The sequence below is a fragment of the Notolabrus celidotus genome, chromosome 14 (assembly GCF_009762535.1).
Source record: "Notolabrus celidotus isolate fNotCel1 chromosome 14, fNotCel1.pri, whole genome shotgun sequence".
NCBI classification, from domain to species: domain Eukaryota; kingdom Metazoa; phylum Chordata; class Actinopteri; order Labriformes; family Labridae; genus Notolabrus; species Notolabrus celidotus.
The window spans coordinates 30,682,511-30,696,513 of record NC_048285.1 but is presented as its reverse complement, the minus strand read 5'-3'; the positions used below and the strand labels follow the sequence as shown (position 1 = coordinate 30,696,513).

Here is a 14,003-nt window from a genome sequence, read left to right as displayed (position 1 = left end):
GTTTGTTTCTCAGCATCTTGCCGAGCCTTGGCCGCTTTCATGAGAACAGTTTGAGGAATTGCCGGCTCCACTCCTTTTTCTGGTTTTCTCTTTTAACTTCTGAAATGTTGCAATGAGTTTTTTTTCCAGTAAAACTTGCTTTTTCCTCCTCCCACTCCACAATTAACATCTCTGTTCCCTTGAACTCACAGCTCCATGACAGAAAAAAAGAGAGAGAGGCATTACCACGGAGAGGGCAGCGAGAGAGGAAAAGTTGTAAAGACGGAGAAGGAGTGGGAATCATGTTGAATAGGGACAGGGGGAGAGAAAGATGAGGAGTGGAGGTGATAGAGGGAAGGGGATTGGGTAGGACTTAAAAGAGGTGGGGACAGAGGCAGAGAGACCGACAGATGACTGATCATAGGTGGAGACGAACTCCTGGAACTTGACTTGGAGGTTGTTTTTGCAGGCAGAGCATGGGACCGCATGTGGAAACAATCACCCGCCAAATACTTCCTGATAACATCATCCGTAGGCTGGGCCATGTTTCCCAAACTCGACACTGACTGGGTGTGTGTATGTGTGTGAGTTGGTGTGGGCGTGTGTGTGGGTGTCCATCTAGCTTGTGTGACTGTGGGGCTGCTCAGAGGTGGAGAAGCACAAAAAAAGAAACCCTGAACTCTGACTGCAACAAAGGAAATCAGCACGGTTGTCTCTTTCTAAAGGTTCCTGGACTTTAGTGCTATACAGAGACACACACACACACACACACAAACATAAATACACAAATTCCTCATGCTATTTCTAGCGTGTTACTGAGTTTGGCTTTCTCTCCACTTGGTTTTTCTGCTGCAGCAGCCTTTTTTTTTTAACTCTCTGCTCCAGAGAGCCAGAAAAAGAAAGCGGATAAAAGGAATAAAGTTGAAACAGGGATGGACAGAAAAGGACAGGACGGCATGAAGACACAGCCCTCAGCATGTGTCCATCTGAGTCCATTCAACCGCGCAGGGACACAGAGAGCACACTGGCTTCTGAACTCAGCTAATCGCCTCTGTCGCGGTGCCCTCAGCTAGCCTTTTCATCCTAATTAAGCTGAATTCTCTGAATTCCCTGACATCTTCTCCATCCAGCTGTTGTACTGATCCACACCCCAGAGGCTTTAAGCTGTCAAAACAACACACACCCGGGTAACCCTCAGCCCACTGGCCCCTGACCACAGCAGCAGCAGCAGCTCTGCTCACTCCTCAATCATACCCCCAAATCTTCGGACACATATACGTTTTATTATTTGTTATCTGACGGAAAGATGTGGCTGTGTAGAAGTGTGAGAAGTGGAATAACTTCAAGCTTTGTTGTGTTTTTCTGTTTCAGTGCCAGAGAACCCGCCTGTCAACGTGACCGCCGCGCTGAATGGGACAGATGTCCTGATGACATGGGAGGAGCCTCCAGGAAGGCTTAATGGAGAACTGCAGGGTTACATGGTGGAGTACAGCACACCTGAGGCCCAGCAGGTCAGTCTGAGACACACACAACCACACACACACACCAAGAACACAAGACTGCACTCATCACATTATAAAGACAGAATCAGAATCCTCCTCTTGATGTAGTCTGTTTCTTTTGTTGACAGCTTGTTGTGGATACTGGGTTGGACACTGAGCTGTCAATCAACCTGTCTGTCCCCCTCTCCAATGTGTCCTATCGAGTGTGTGCGTACACAGGGGCAGGGCAAGGACCCTGGACCCCCATACAGACTCTGACACTTACTTTCGCTGGTGAGTGACAACATAATGAGCAGCATGCATCAACTTTGACGTGTGAACTTTTGTTAGAAGCTGAATCATTTGTAAACAATTGATTTCATATTGACTGTAAAAACTTTCTTAATTAAGACCTTGCTGCCAGTTTTAGGCTTTCCCAAACATAAGTGTGTTGTTTCTCTCCCTAAAGTCAATGTATTGACACGAGCTCTTCTTTTTGATTCCCACAGAAACTGAGGAATTTCGAGGTGAGTGTAATGACTGGCTTCACAGATCTGCTCCTCTGTAACCTCCCCAGAGTGGCACGTAATGACACAGTGACAGTAGAAGTGAGCTCATGGTGTTTTTTCCACCATAAGACTTCTCTTTCTTATTCTCGGTCATTGGGTTCCTGAGAGTTCCTTCCTGTGTATCTCAGCTAAAAAAAAGGAAGGAAGTGAAAAAAAAAAAAAGAGAAGAGAGGATTTCAGAGAGACGGGGAAAGGGGAAGAGAAAGGGGTGCAGGGTGAATGGGGAGACGCATCATAAATATTTATAACAGGCAGGAACAGTGTAGCATCTCTGTTTGCTTAGTCTAATAGAGCCAGACAGACGATTCAAACAACAAGAGCGGCAGATAAAGAGAGGCAGGGAAAGTTGGGGGAGGATGAGTGTAAACGGGAGGAAAGTGGAAAGCAGTGGGTGGAGGTTGTGAGGGAATAGGATGGTTAGTGGAGAGGGGGGGGAGCTGAGAGCTGGGAGTTAACGTCAGCGTGAGAGTTTTGAAAACAAGAGCAGGAGACAAAGTGAATGTTTGAAGGCTGAGGGTGAAAAAAGCACGTTTTGTTTCAACTCAAGAAAGATTCGATGAGGCCTGGTCGTTGATTAGAAACATGATTTTCCCACAGTCATGATGAAATACTGTACACATGTATTGCATCACAGTTTGTCAGCCACATGAGTTTTGTTGAACACGTCAATGATCTGCACTTCAAGACAGAGCCATTTAAAATGTACGCTGTCACTGTTTTGATCAACAATAGGCCGACGAGTTTAACTTCATTTGTTTTCCTTCAGTTGTTAAGAAACTCAAAACATGTTTTCTGGCTTTGTGTCACTTTGGTTTCTCCATGTTCCTAAATCCGATGTCTTAACCCCAAAACAACCCACCCAACTAAACTGTCATCTGTCTCTGCCCACGCCCCTCCTTTAGGTCACCAGTCCCCTCAGGCCTTTTCCTGGCACTGGTGGTATGTGGTGATGGCCATCGCCGGCGCCGTATCCATAGCTGTCCTCATGGCTGTTTACGTGGCCAAGCTGCGGCGCAAGGAGACCCGCTTTGGGTGCGTATAGGCTATTAGCACTCCTCGTGGGTGGAAGGGAGGGACTCGATAGATGTGCCAAACCAAAATTTACAGTTTTTTTTTCAGCTCCTTGACCTAGTTGCCTCACTTCTTCATGCATTCTGAAGCATTATGACGGAGTAAAAACATCTGTTTTGAAAGTCCTGCATGTGAATGATGGAGCAATGCCATATTTTCAGCTGTGTTCATGCATGTGAACATCTCTCATGCTGTTGTTGTGTGTTGCATGTTCACAGAGAGGCGTTTGAACCCATGATGGAAAGTGGAGAACTGGTGGTCAGGTACCGTGCACGTCGCACCTACAGCCGCAGGACTACTGAGGCAACATGTGAGTTCCCCTCTCTGCCCCTAAAGATGATACTTCATAGTTTCTGCATCCGACAGTCCTTGCAGCAATAAGAGTCTCTCAGCAGGCCCAAACCTGCCTCTGTCCCCCAGGACAGATAGCAATACAAAAAGGTAGCGTAACGCCATCTCCTCCTTTGCCCTTGGCCTGGATCCAACACTTCCATGGAAGGAAATATTTTGCTGTAATGACACACATTGACTCTATTCTTTCCTTCCTCAAGAGAGGAGTTGTTTGTTTGGTTCAAAGGAAGGATTTAAGACTACCAAGGGTTAATTTATTCCTCACAGCTGTGAAAACAGCCCTGGAGTGTTCAATCAGCTGACATACTCCACAACAACACTGTGCCCCTTACACTACATTACTCACCATTATCTTTTTTATAATCCTATGGGTTAGATGTGTTGTAAATTCACACATAGGTCCTGCCCTGTAAAACCATGCATGCACTGAATTAGATCTCTTGACTTCATTTGAGGTATTCACTGACGGAGCAGAGGAAGGAGGTGAGACAGGGAAATCAAGATTGGAGCGGTCTGCGATGTGGGGAAGGGGGTTTAATTTCATCAGGGAGGGAGTGACTTTATGCACCTCTCATCTGAGTGAGATCCAAACTGCAGAGGTCTGTAACAACAGATGAGAGGTGCTTGATTTCTCTCCCTGGAGTCAAAAAGGTCGTTTCACCTTTGGGAGCAAGGTGGGAATTCAGATCCAGGTGCAACAACTACCTCATAGAGGAATTCACTGCAGTGGTTTGTGTGCTATCACCAGCCAGCAGTCTCCCCATGATTACAGACAAAGATATGTACCTGTAAACACAGTACACAGACTCACATTTCACACAGCTGGGTCACATTCAAGCCCTGACATTGTCCCTGATGTGTGCACAATATCTGAGTAGACCTCACACACAAGTCTCAGCTTGCCACAGCCATGAAGAGGACAGGGGGGGAGGCAAAACAAAAAGCAAGAAAAAAGCTTGCTCTGTGAGTAAAATGAGACTAGCTAAGAGAGCGAGATGTGGAGATAGAGTGTCCTCTGAGTGAATGGAGGGAAAGCTTGCTGGGAATAAAGGAAGAGATCAGATTTGAGGGATTTGGGTGGGATTTATTCTTGCTGTTGTTGACCAGTCATTTAGTCCAATTCTCCGGACACAGTTCAACTCTCCGGTTATTGCATGCATTAACTAATAGCTGGTCACGGCAGCATATGTTGGAACATGCTTGAGGAGTGAGCACATTGCTGTCCGGCGTGTGGCAGATTGATAGCGTAGCAGCAGCTGGAGGGGGATCTGGGAGTTTGTCGTTGCCTTGTCATATTCTGGCCCAGATGTGAAAACAGAGGTAACGTCTGCTGAACGCTCATGCAGCTCAGTGACAGCCAGCCGGCCGGCCAGAGGAAGTCAGGAGAATTTAAACTAGATTAAATCCTCTGACATCAACTTCTCAACCTGGTCCCTGCAGGATTATATGGTCATGTGTCTCACGCCTAAAAAGATGGTGAAGCTCCATGTCAGACTCTCTCTAGATTTTTAATAAATCCTTATTTTTAAACTTTTGCATTTATTGCCTTTTTTCATGATCATTTCTTTTTAAAGAGATTGGACTTTTTTTTAAGATAGGACTTGCATTGAAATGATCTTAGTGTTCTTAAAATCAAAACCTACATTTTTTTTTTAAATGAAATGCATTTTTTCCACAACAAAACAATCCGATCTAACCAAATGTATAAACCATTTTCTATTAAGGAGCAGTATGGCGAGAAAGCATGTTTCTAATCAGCCTTTTTTATTGTTGTAAAAAGCTGGCTGTGTTTTTAACACTTTGTTCTTGGCTTCGTGTTTTGCATTTAACTTTTACAATCTGTCTTTGTTGTATATTAAAATGCATTCAGCTCCAACACCATTAAAACTCCTTGTTTTTTCCTCCCTCAGTGAACAGCCTCGGCATCAGCGACGAGCTGAAGCAGAAACTCCAAGATGTGATGGTGGACCGACATAAACTGACTCTGGGAAAGACGCTGGGAGAAGGTGAGCTTCGTCTTTTAACCCTCCTGTTATGTTCGTTTCTCAGGGACAGCAGTAATGTTCCTGGGTCAACTTGACCCGGGGCATATTTAATTATCCAAAAGTGTCGGAACCAAGAAATCCCAATACATTTTTTAAAAATCTTATTATTAACTCCATTACTAACCATTTAAATCAACATTTAGTGCAATGGTGCTCTTTCATTTGCACAGATCATGGTTCAATGAGGATAACTTACTCATTTTTTTATGAACACAGTGGCACAGAAACATTTAGTTTTGACTCTTTTGACATCTTTTAGCCTCCACTTTGACTGCAGGGTCAAATTGACCCACAACCAGTATATATGTAATATGAATATGCAGGGGGGGTTTGCAGATTCTCATTTTATATGTTGTTTATGCTAATTAAGCCAAGCAGAAGAAGTTTCATAGTGAAAAAATAATTTTAACTTTTTATTTTTTTTATTTTTGAACTTTAAAAAGGGTCAATATGACCCGCAACATAACAGGAGGGTTAAATGTGTGTCAGTAAGATTTTTAGGACAGCTGTGAGTTAATATGTACAGTGACAGGGAGGGGAGTGCCTGACAAACAGCAACGTGGAAACAGGCATTTACAAACACTATATCAGGGTTGGTACATAGTCCATATTTAAGATTGTCCCACTTATCTTTAGTCATTTACTTTTGTTGTAAACATATGTTTTATTGATTTTCACATTTTACAGGGTATTCACAGAATATATCAAAACATACAGAAAACACATAACACCCCCCCACAAATATTGGCAGAATATTACACACATAAAACACATACAGAAAACGTAAAAACATAAATAATAAATAAGAGTAATGCTTAGATTGTCAGAGTACATTTTCAGAAAATTCTAGACAAAACCCTACAATAAATAAAATGACATAGAAAAAAGTTTTTAAAGAAATAGTAATAATAATAAGAATAATAATAATAATAATAATAATTAAAAGAAAAGAAAATAATAATAATAATAATAATAATAATACATAAATAATAATAATAATAATAATAATAATAATAATAATAAATAAATAAATAAATAAATAAATAAATAAATAAATAAATAATAATAATAATAATACATAAATAAATGTAGCAAAAATAATTCCTAACATCATAAATATTATCTTCAGTCATTTCTGACTGACCCAAGATGTTGTGACTTTGGTTATTGTGTAACAGTTTACAATATGATAACTCTATTCTCTGTAGAATCAGAAGACTAACAACATTTCCCAGTTTATTAAAAAGGTGTGAGTCTAACCTGAGTGATGTGTTTTCATGTCTTTCTTCAGGGGAGTTCGGCTCTGTGATGGAGGGTCTTCTCACTCAGGAGGAGTCCGCTCTCAAAGTTGCTGTGAAGACTATGAAGAGTGAGTAGACAGTGAAAGGACTCAGTAATCACCACAATGAACCCCTTCATCTCTTGGGAACACAGGCTTTTTTGACAGACAGTCCCCTCGGGTCAGAAATTAACAAGTGTTTTTGGGCAAAAATTTCAGTTCTTTATCTGAAAAAAGACAAAGGAACAGCTTGTGGAAAATACTGGCAGAAGAAACAGTTGACCCCAAATAAACCGCAGCAGAAACGTAAAGTCAATTGTATGAAGACTTCACAGTTCGGAGGCCAAAGATGAATTAAATTATAATTACTGACTAAAAAAAGCCAGACCCTCCTGTGTGAGGTTTCAAGCAGTGACATCATTATTAAAACAAACTTTGCTGTAACAACTGCAAAGATGTCATAATTTATAGTTTAATAAATGATGGAGCCAAAACACCCTGTGGAATAAACCTTTATTTATGACCTGCCATCGTGGTCTCACATGTGTACTGTCTCCTCTCCAGTTGCCATCTGTACCCGCTCTGAGATGGAGGACTTCCTGCGTGAGGCGGCCTGCATGAAAGAGTTTGACCACGCCAACGTCATGAGGCTCCTGGGTGAGTAGGGGTTCATACTCAGCCAATTTAATTCTTACTTTAAGAAGAAAAAATCTCTGATTTCTTCAGAATAATCCACAAAAAATTCTCTGTAATGATGTTACTTTAGAGTGAGTGTGTATTGTTTGTATGCTTCTTTTAATTGTAGAGTCAAAAGTAACAAGAAGATGGTTTTATTAGGGGGTGGAAGTCTTTGATACTACTTGAGGAAGTGTGAACATCATTTTCCAGTTTCGATTTTCATTTCTGCGTTAGTTAATTGGTGCTTCTTAACTGATCTGTGAGTGGAAATTGGTTGAAATCTTGTGTATGTAATCTGTATGTGTGAGACTAAGCCGCTGTGTTTTTACAGGTGTGTGTCTGCAGACTGTGGAGAGTGAAGGTTACCCCTCCCCTGTGGTTATCCTGCCCTATATGAAACACGGAGACCTGCACAGCTATCTGCTCTACTCAAGGCTGGGAGACTGTCCTGTGGTAAGTCTGATAACAAACAATAAAAAAGCACAGAGTCAGCAACACAAAGTGTGCACTTGCAAGCCGTCACATACAAAACCCACACGTGTCTCACAGCAGTTTAATGGATCCGGGTTTTAGAAGTTCACATTAATGTCTGTCAGCAGAATGGTATCCAAAGGTCATTACAGACATGGAGTATTTGTTTCAATGAATCCCTATGAGTATCCACACCTTTTTGGCAGCATGCTCACTCTGAGGTCATGGAAACACTCAATATGTGTTGATTTCCACAGCATTACTGGCTAATGGATGAGATGGTTTTTTGGAACTGGGACTGCTATACGCAGTAAGTCCCTGAAGATTCTGGTTGAGAAACACGAGCCTAATCAAAACAAGATTCCTGCAGAATGTTGAAATATCCCCGAGTTCGGCAGGCGTTCAAAAACACAATGGTGCTGAACCCGATTCTTCCCACAAGAAAAAGCTGTTTGGAAGAGGGAGCACCCAGTTCAGAGTCATCACACACTCTCAAAGAGATGGACTCTAGTGCCCTCTACTGTTCAGAACATGACTGTCAGCTGTGGTGTGTGTGTGAAAAGTCTTTTGTTTTGTCCTGCAGTACCTCCCGTCTCAAATGCTGGTGAAGTTTATGACCGACATTGCCCGAGGAATGGAGTACCTCAGCAGCAAGAACTTCATCCACAGAGACCTGGCTGCTCGTAACTGCATGTAAGAACAATCTCTATTTCCACTTTTTACTCTCAGAGTTCCTGATATCACTTGTTCTTTCGCTTTCAGTCTTAAGCCTGCATGCAACAACTGAAAGAGGTCTTCAAACAACTAAAAGTGGATTCTCAGACTTTGCAATAATTGTCAAAAAGGGAAGCACACCAAAAAAAATGCATTCTGATGCAGAGAAGTTAAAACATTCTCACGCTGGCTTTAAACTTTAATAAACGTTGCTTCATATTTTATAATGTCATCAGATATCCAGTGAGTGGTGGTTTCAATGTGTCAGGTAGGTTTCACTGTAACACTCTTGTTTCCTCTTCCAGGCTGAACGAGAACATGAATGTGTGTGTGGCCGACTTCGGCCTCTCTAAGAAGATCTACAACGGAGACTACTACAGGCAGGGGCGGATCTCGAAGATGCCCGTGAAGTGGATCGCTATCGAGAGCTTGGCTGATCGAGTCTACACAACCAAGAGTGACGTGGTTAGTATACCTGCCTGACACAAATGCTTGTATGAAGACCATTATGGAGCATGTATGGGTGCATTTAAGGGACTCATCCTCCTATCTGGGCACTAAACAGTGTTCCCTATGTATCACAGGTCAATTGATTGTTTTACTTGGGATAGGTTTCCCAGCACGAGCCGGCCTAATCAATCAATCAATCAATCAATCAATCAATCAATCAATCAATCTTTATTTGTATAGCTCCAAATCACAACAAACGTTATCTCAAGACGCTTTTACAAACATAGGAAGTCTAGACCACTCTATGTCAAATTATGAGACCCAACTTCAAGACAGGGTAAGACTCAGTCTGACCCCACCTTAATCCACCAAGAGCATTGCACATCACAGTATTTAGCTAGTTACAGTGGCAAGGAAAAACTTCCTTTTAACAGGCAGAAACCTCGAGCAGAACCAGACTCATGTTAGACAGCCATCATGCTTTGACCGAGTTGGGTCTTGAAAGAGGGATAGAGGATAGTAAGAGAGAGAGGTGATAGTGATGAGACGAGTAGTAGAAGCTGTTGCCGCTGGAGTCCGGCATGTCCGTATCAGCTGGAGTCTGGAACGTCTGCAGCAGGAGGATGCCTATGGCAGCTCAGAGGAACCTACGAGACAATGGAGCTCAGGGACTCCAGAAAGGTCTATGGTTAGTGACTTTAATGGGACAGGCAGAGTGAAAGTTAGTGGGGGGAAGGGGGTGAGATAGGATCCCAGTGTGTCAGTGCGCCTGTTCCCCTGGCAGTCTAAGCCTATAGCAGCATAACTAAGACCTGGTCCAAGCCTGATCCAGCTCTAACTATAAGCTTTATCAAAAAGGAAAGTTTGAAGCCTACTCTTAAAAGTGGAGAGGATGTCTGCCTCCCGGACCCTGACTGGTAGATGATTCCAAAGGAGAGGGGCCTGATAACTGAAGGTTCTACCTCCCACACTACTTTTAGAGATTGCATAATGCTCTTACCTACCATTTTCTAGTATGCTAATTGAATTCTAATCCATGATCATTTCACCTTTACATCACTTCTTTCACTTCTTCAAACCACTCCTCCTGCTAAAAAGGAGAGAGACAGAACAAATGGCAGCTCTGTGTTTTATGGACGCAGAGGTCGGGTGTTGTAAAAGTCCATTCTGGGTGATTTGCAAGTAATGCATGCAGCTGTGGCTTCCAGGGAATACATACCAGGTGGTCAGCTGTCCTTATGGCTGCAGGGAAAAAAAAGGATTTGAGTCCAACATCCTATTGAACATTGAATATGCTCTGTGTTTTCTCTTTCAAACAAAGGCATTCTCAAATAGTTTTGATATATGTAGTTAAATTCCAGTTAAAGTAGACTATGACAGCTGTATATGTTAGAGAGGCCCTGTGCATGTGAAACTCTTCATGAAGTGTAAGCACTAAAAATGATGTGCATTCCTGAGTAAGTTGTGCATAAAGAAGTCTGGACAAACATAGCTGTGTTATTTCCTCAGCTAATGTTTGACTGCTGCAGATTCATGTTTGAGTAGTGTTTGGCAGATAGTGTGAAACCATCCTGACCCCTCCCCCTCTCTCTCTCTCTCTCTCTCTCTCTTCTACTTGACTTTTATTTAATGCATGTCTTTCTTTCTGTCTGTCTTCCTCAGTGGTCGTTTGGAGTAACCATGTGGGAGATCGCCACGCGGGGCCAGACTCCTTACCCCGGGGTGGAAAACAGCGAGATTTATGATTACTTACGACAGGGGAACCGTCTCAAACAACCTCCAGACTGTCTGGACTGCATGTGAGTATCAGTCCTTCTCTGCACAGAGCACACTCAGCTGATGATGAAGTACCAGGAGAAGCTTTTTACTCCTGATTAGAAATGCTGTGCTCAGCCTGCAGGTGGTGCTTTAGACTCAATGTGCTAAATGCATATAACTTTGATTTTGTGGAAACTTGCCATTCAAAGGACTTGTTTTTTAATCAGTTCTGCCTGCTATCCACTGACACATCACTTCCTGATTTCCACAAAACGTGTGTGCATTGAATGCATGTTGAAAGATATGTAATTAACATCTTCTTCTTCCTCCTCTTCAGCTACTCCATCATGTTCTCCTGCTGGCTCCTGAGCCCGAAGGATCGTCCATCATTCGAGTCTCTGCGCTGCGAGCTGGAAAAAGCCCTTGAGGATCTGCCCGACCCCCAGGACCCAGACGAGATCTTGTACGTCAACATGGACGAGTCCTCCATGGAGCTCGGGGCCGTCGGTGGCCGCGACCCCCTCGGAGGGTCGTCCCCTCTTTGCCTTAAGGGCCTGGACTCTGTGACCACAGCAGAGGTTCACCATCCGAACCGATACGTCCTCTGTCCCCAACACGAAACCAACCGGGCCCTCTCTGATTCCCTGGAGAGCCTGGACATGCCAGTGTCGTCCTCCACGGCCACGCTGCCCCTGCAGCCGTCCTGCCGCTCCACCCCCAACCCCACCCCGACTGTGGAGCTGATGGAGGACAGGGAAGGGCCCAGGAAAATGACCTGGCAATGATGGATTCACTCTTAAATAATGAACAAGACTCATCACTGCCAAACTGTGCCATCCTTTCATTCCAGTCCAAGATCGAGGTCGAGCTTCTGCTGCTGACTGTAAGAAACCTCACGTGCCCCTTCTTACACCCTTTGCACAAACGTTCTCACACACACACACACACACACACACACACACACAGCTGAAAGCATTCCAAGGAAGTGTAGGATTGGTATCATTCCCTTTGTTGCCCCCTTTGCTTCCTAAATGAGCAGATGTCTGAGTGAGTGTGACAGAAGTATGGGACGTGATCAGATCAGTACGGCAGGAGGAACTCTGCTACCAACGATGAAAGATTGTGAGCATGTTCAGAAGACATGCGACGTACACTGCAGCACAATCAGAAGAAATAAAAAAGCCCAGTCGTCAAAGCAATAAATACACACAACACCTACAGCTATTCTTCTTCTGGTAATTAAGCTAAACATGATCAAGAGTCTGTGAAACCAGCTCACACACTGCCAGACTGAACTACAACCAAACACACTCAGGAGCTTGAGCTGTCCATGGAGTCAGTGCTAACATGGAGGACTCTGAAACGGACCTCTGATGGAGAAACTCGTCTGAATCTCAGCACAAAAAAAAGGATCTGCAGGGTTTGTATGGGAGGAGCTGAGTGCCTCTCATGAAGGCATTATCAGGCAGAGAGGACTGACTGTTTTGAGGTTACAGTGATGGACGTTTGTGAAGGATAATGTGTTCAAGTCACAGATGTTGTTGCACCATACTTTTTATACTTTGAGTTGTTGTTTTTGGTTTGTAGATCGGTTCCTTTCCTCCTTACCTTCAAATGCAATTCACAGAACCTAAATTTGAAGCTCTATCACCCAATATGAAGTCACTGAAATGGTTTAAAATATAAACACTGCAGAAGAAGAGCAGGTTACCAAAATGTGCAAAGAAAAAATCCTCTCCAGGCTTCAGACGGTTTTATGTGAAGCTCTCTCATATGAGGGACCTCTTGCTCATAAATCTAAATCTGGACTACTTTTTAAAGACGTATTTAAACCCTCAAATCCTCCCCAGGTCTTGTACCACAAGCTGTGTTTTTTTAGTACCATGAGCCATCATTTCCTCACTGACAGGTCAGTCAGCTGTGCAAGTCCTGTTTCACCTGCTTTCTGAATCTTAAGTCATAACTCAGGAACCTGAGACTCAGCAGGGACCGAGGTACTGTTCACACCAAGGGGTACAAAATAATCAGAGGTAGTTTAAGGGACTGAGGGGGGTCGGTACAGACGATGGAGCTACCCGAGGCAAAGGGCAGGATAAGCTCCTCACTTTGGTCTCAGGCTCAAGCACAGTGTTATTACAGATGTAATTGTTTTGTGCTGTTTTTTTTTTTATTTCTACAACTTTGCACTAATGTTTTATATCAATGTATGTTTGTTTGTTTTGTGTATATCATTTTTGCTTTTTTTATTTTATGTTTGTAACTTTCCGGACACTCTGTAGAAGCCTCTCAGCCGACACATAACAACCTTTATATTCACAAGAACTCAACCTGTGAATGCATGGCAGGGCGTCGAACTCAAGTAGTGTTTTTCATAAACAAGCAGAGGCTGGGAAACATGACTAACCTCATCATCTGACATCATCCCAACCCTTTTCTGGGATGTGTTTGTCTCTGGAGGTTTAGCACTGTAAATAGTAGTCTGTTACACGCAGAGCGGAGGATGAGGACACAGGGAGCAGCAGCTGAAAAGCAAATATGAGTGAGGCCGTGCGAGCGTCACCAGCTGCAACTTTGCATCATGCATGCACTTATTTTTATATATATATAAATATTTTACAGATCTTAACTTGACCATATTTCATCACACATTTTGGGAGGATGTGTTTGAATGAGGCACTGTGTTTTTTTTAGCTGTATGCATCAAAGGTACTTTTATATGTAACAGAGTAAACAGTGTCGTACTGAAATGAACATCCTCCTCTGGTACTGTGTGTACAGAATGAGAGTCAGACATTGTGCTGAGACCGGGAGGTACAGGTATTTCATACGTTTGAATGCAAGACAACAATGCTTTACCAAACCCTGTTTGGATTTCTTAAAGTGCTCAAAAAGAAGTGAAAGTTTATTCCAACAACAAACTAAAAAAAAACCCTTTGTGACTTTTCTCTTCAGCCGTCCATCTTTCATCGACCTTCAGTGCCTTTAGAGAGCCAGTATTTTGCATTACAGATGATTTGTGACTGATTCTCCTGGTGTGTTGAATTGGGAGAAGACTGTATATATCTATACTTGCCTTTATATTGTCATGATTTGTAAACAAATTTTTATACTGGTCCTGCAATATTTTGTATATGAAATAAAAATCTTCATGATATAA

At 42.9% G+C, this 14,003-nt stretch overlaps 1 protein-coding gene across 1 annotated transcript in view; it reads left to right on the top strand.

Annotated features, from left to right (window-relative positions):
• The window catches only part of LOC117825524 (tyrosine-protein kinase receptor UFO), a 32,971-nt gene extending 18,968 nt beyond the window's left edge, over positions 1 to 14,003 (top strand). The window contains exons 8-20 of the mRNA XM_034701418.1: positions 1,351 to 1,490; positions 1,610 to 1,754; positions 1,970 to 1,987; positions 2,932 to 3,061; positions 3,319 to 3,410; positions 5,362 to 5,457; positions 6,788 to 6,865; positions 7,340 to 7,432; positions 7,785 to 7,906; positions 8,508 to 8,617; positions 8,944 to 9,103; positions 10,751 to 10,887; positions 11,184 to 14,003. Coding sequence (XP_034557309.1) covers positions 1,351 to 1,490; positions 1,610 to 1,754; positions 1,970 to 1,987; positions 2,932 to 3,061; positions 3,319 to 3,410; positions 5,362 to 5,457; positions 6,788 to 6,865; positions 7,340 to 7,432; positions 7,785 to 7,906; positions 8,508 to 8,617; positions 8,944 to 9,103; positions 10,751 to 10,887; positions 11,184 to 11,631 — 1,769 coding nt within the window. The 3' untranslated portion in view covers positions 11,632 to 14,003. The remainder of the gene's footprint in view (positions 1 to 1,350; positions 1,491 to 1,609; positions 1,755 to 1,969; positions 1,988 to 2,931; positions 3,062 to 3,318; positions 3,411 to 5,361; positions 5,458 to 6,787; positions 6,866 to 7,339; positions 7,433 to 7,784; positions 7,907 to 8,507; positions 8,618 to 8,943; positions 9,104 to 10,750; positions 10,888 to 11,183) is intronic.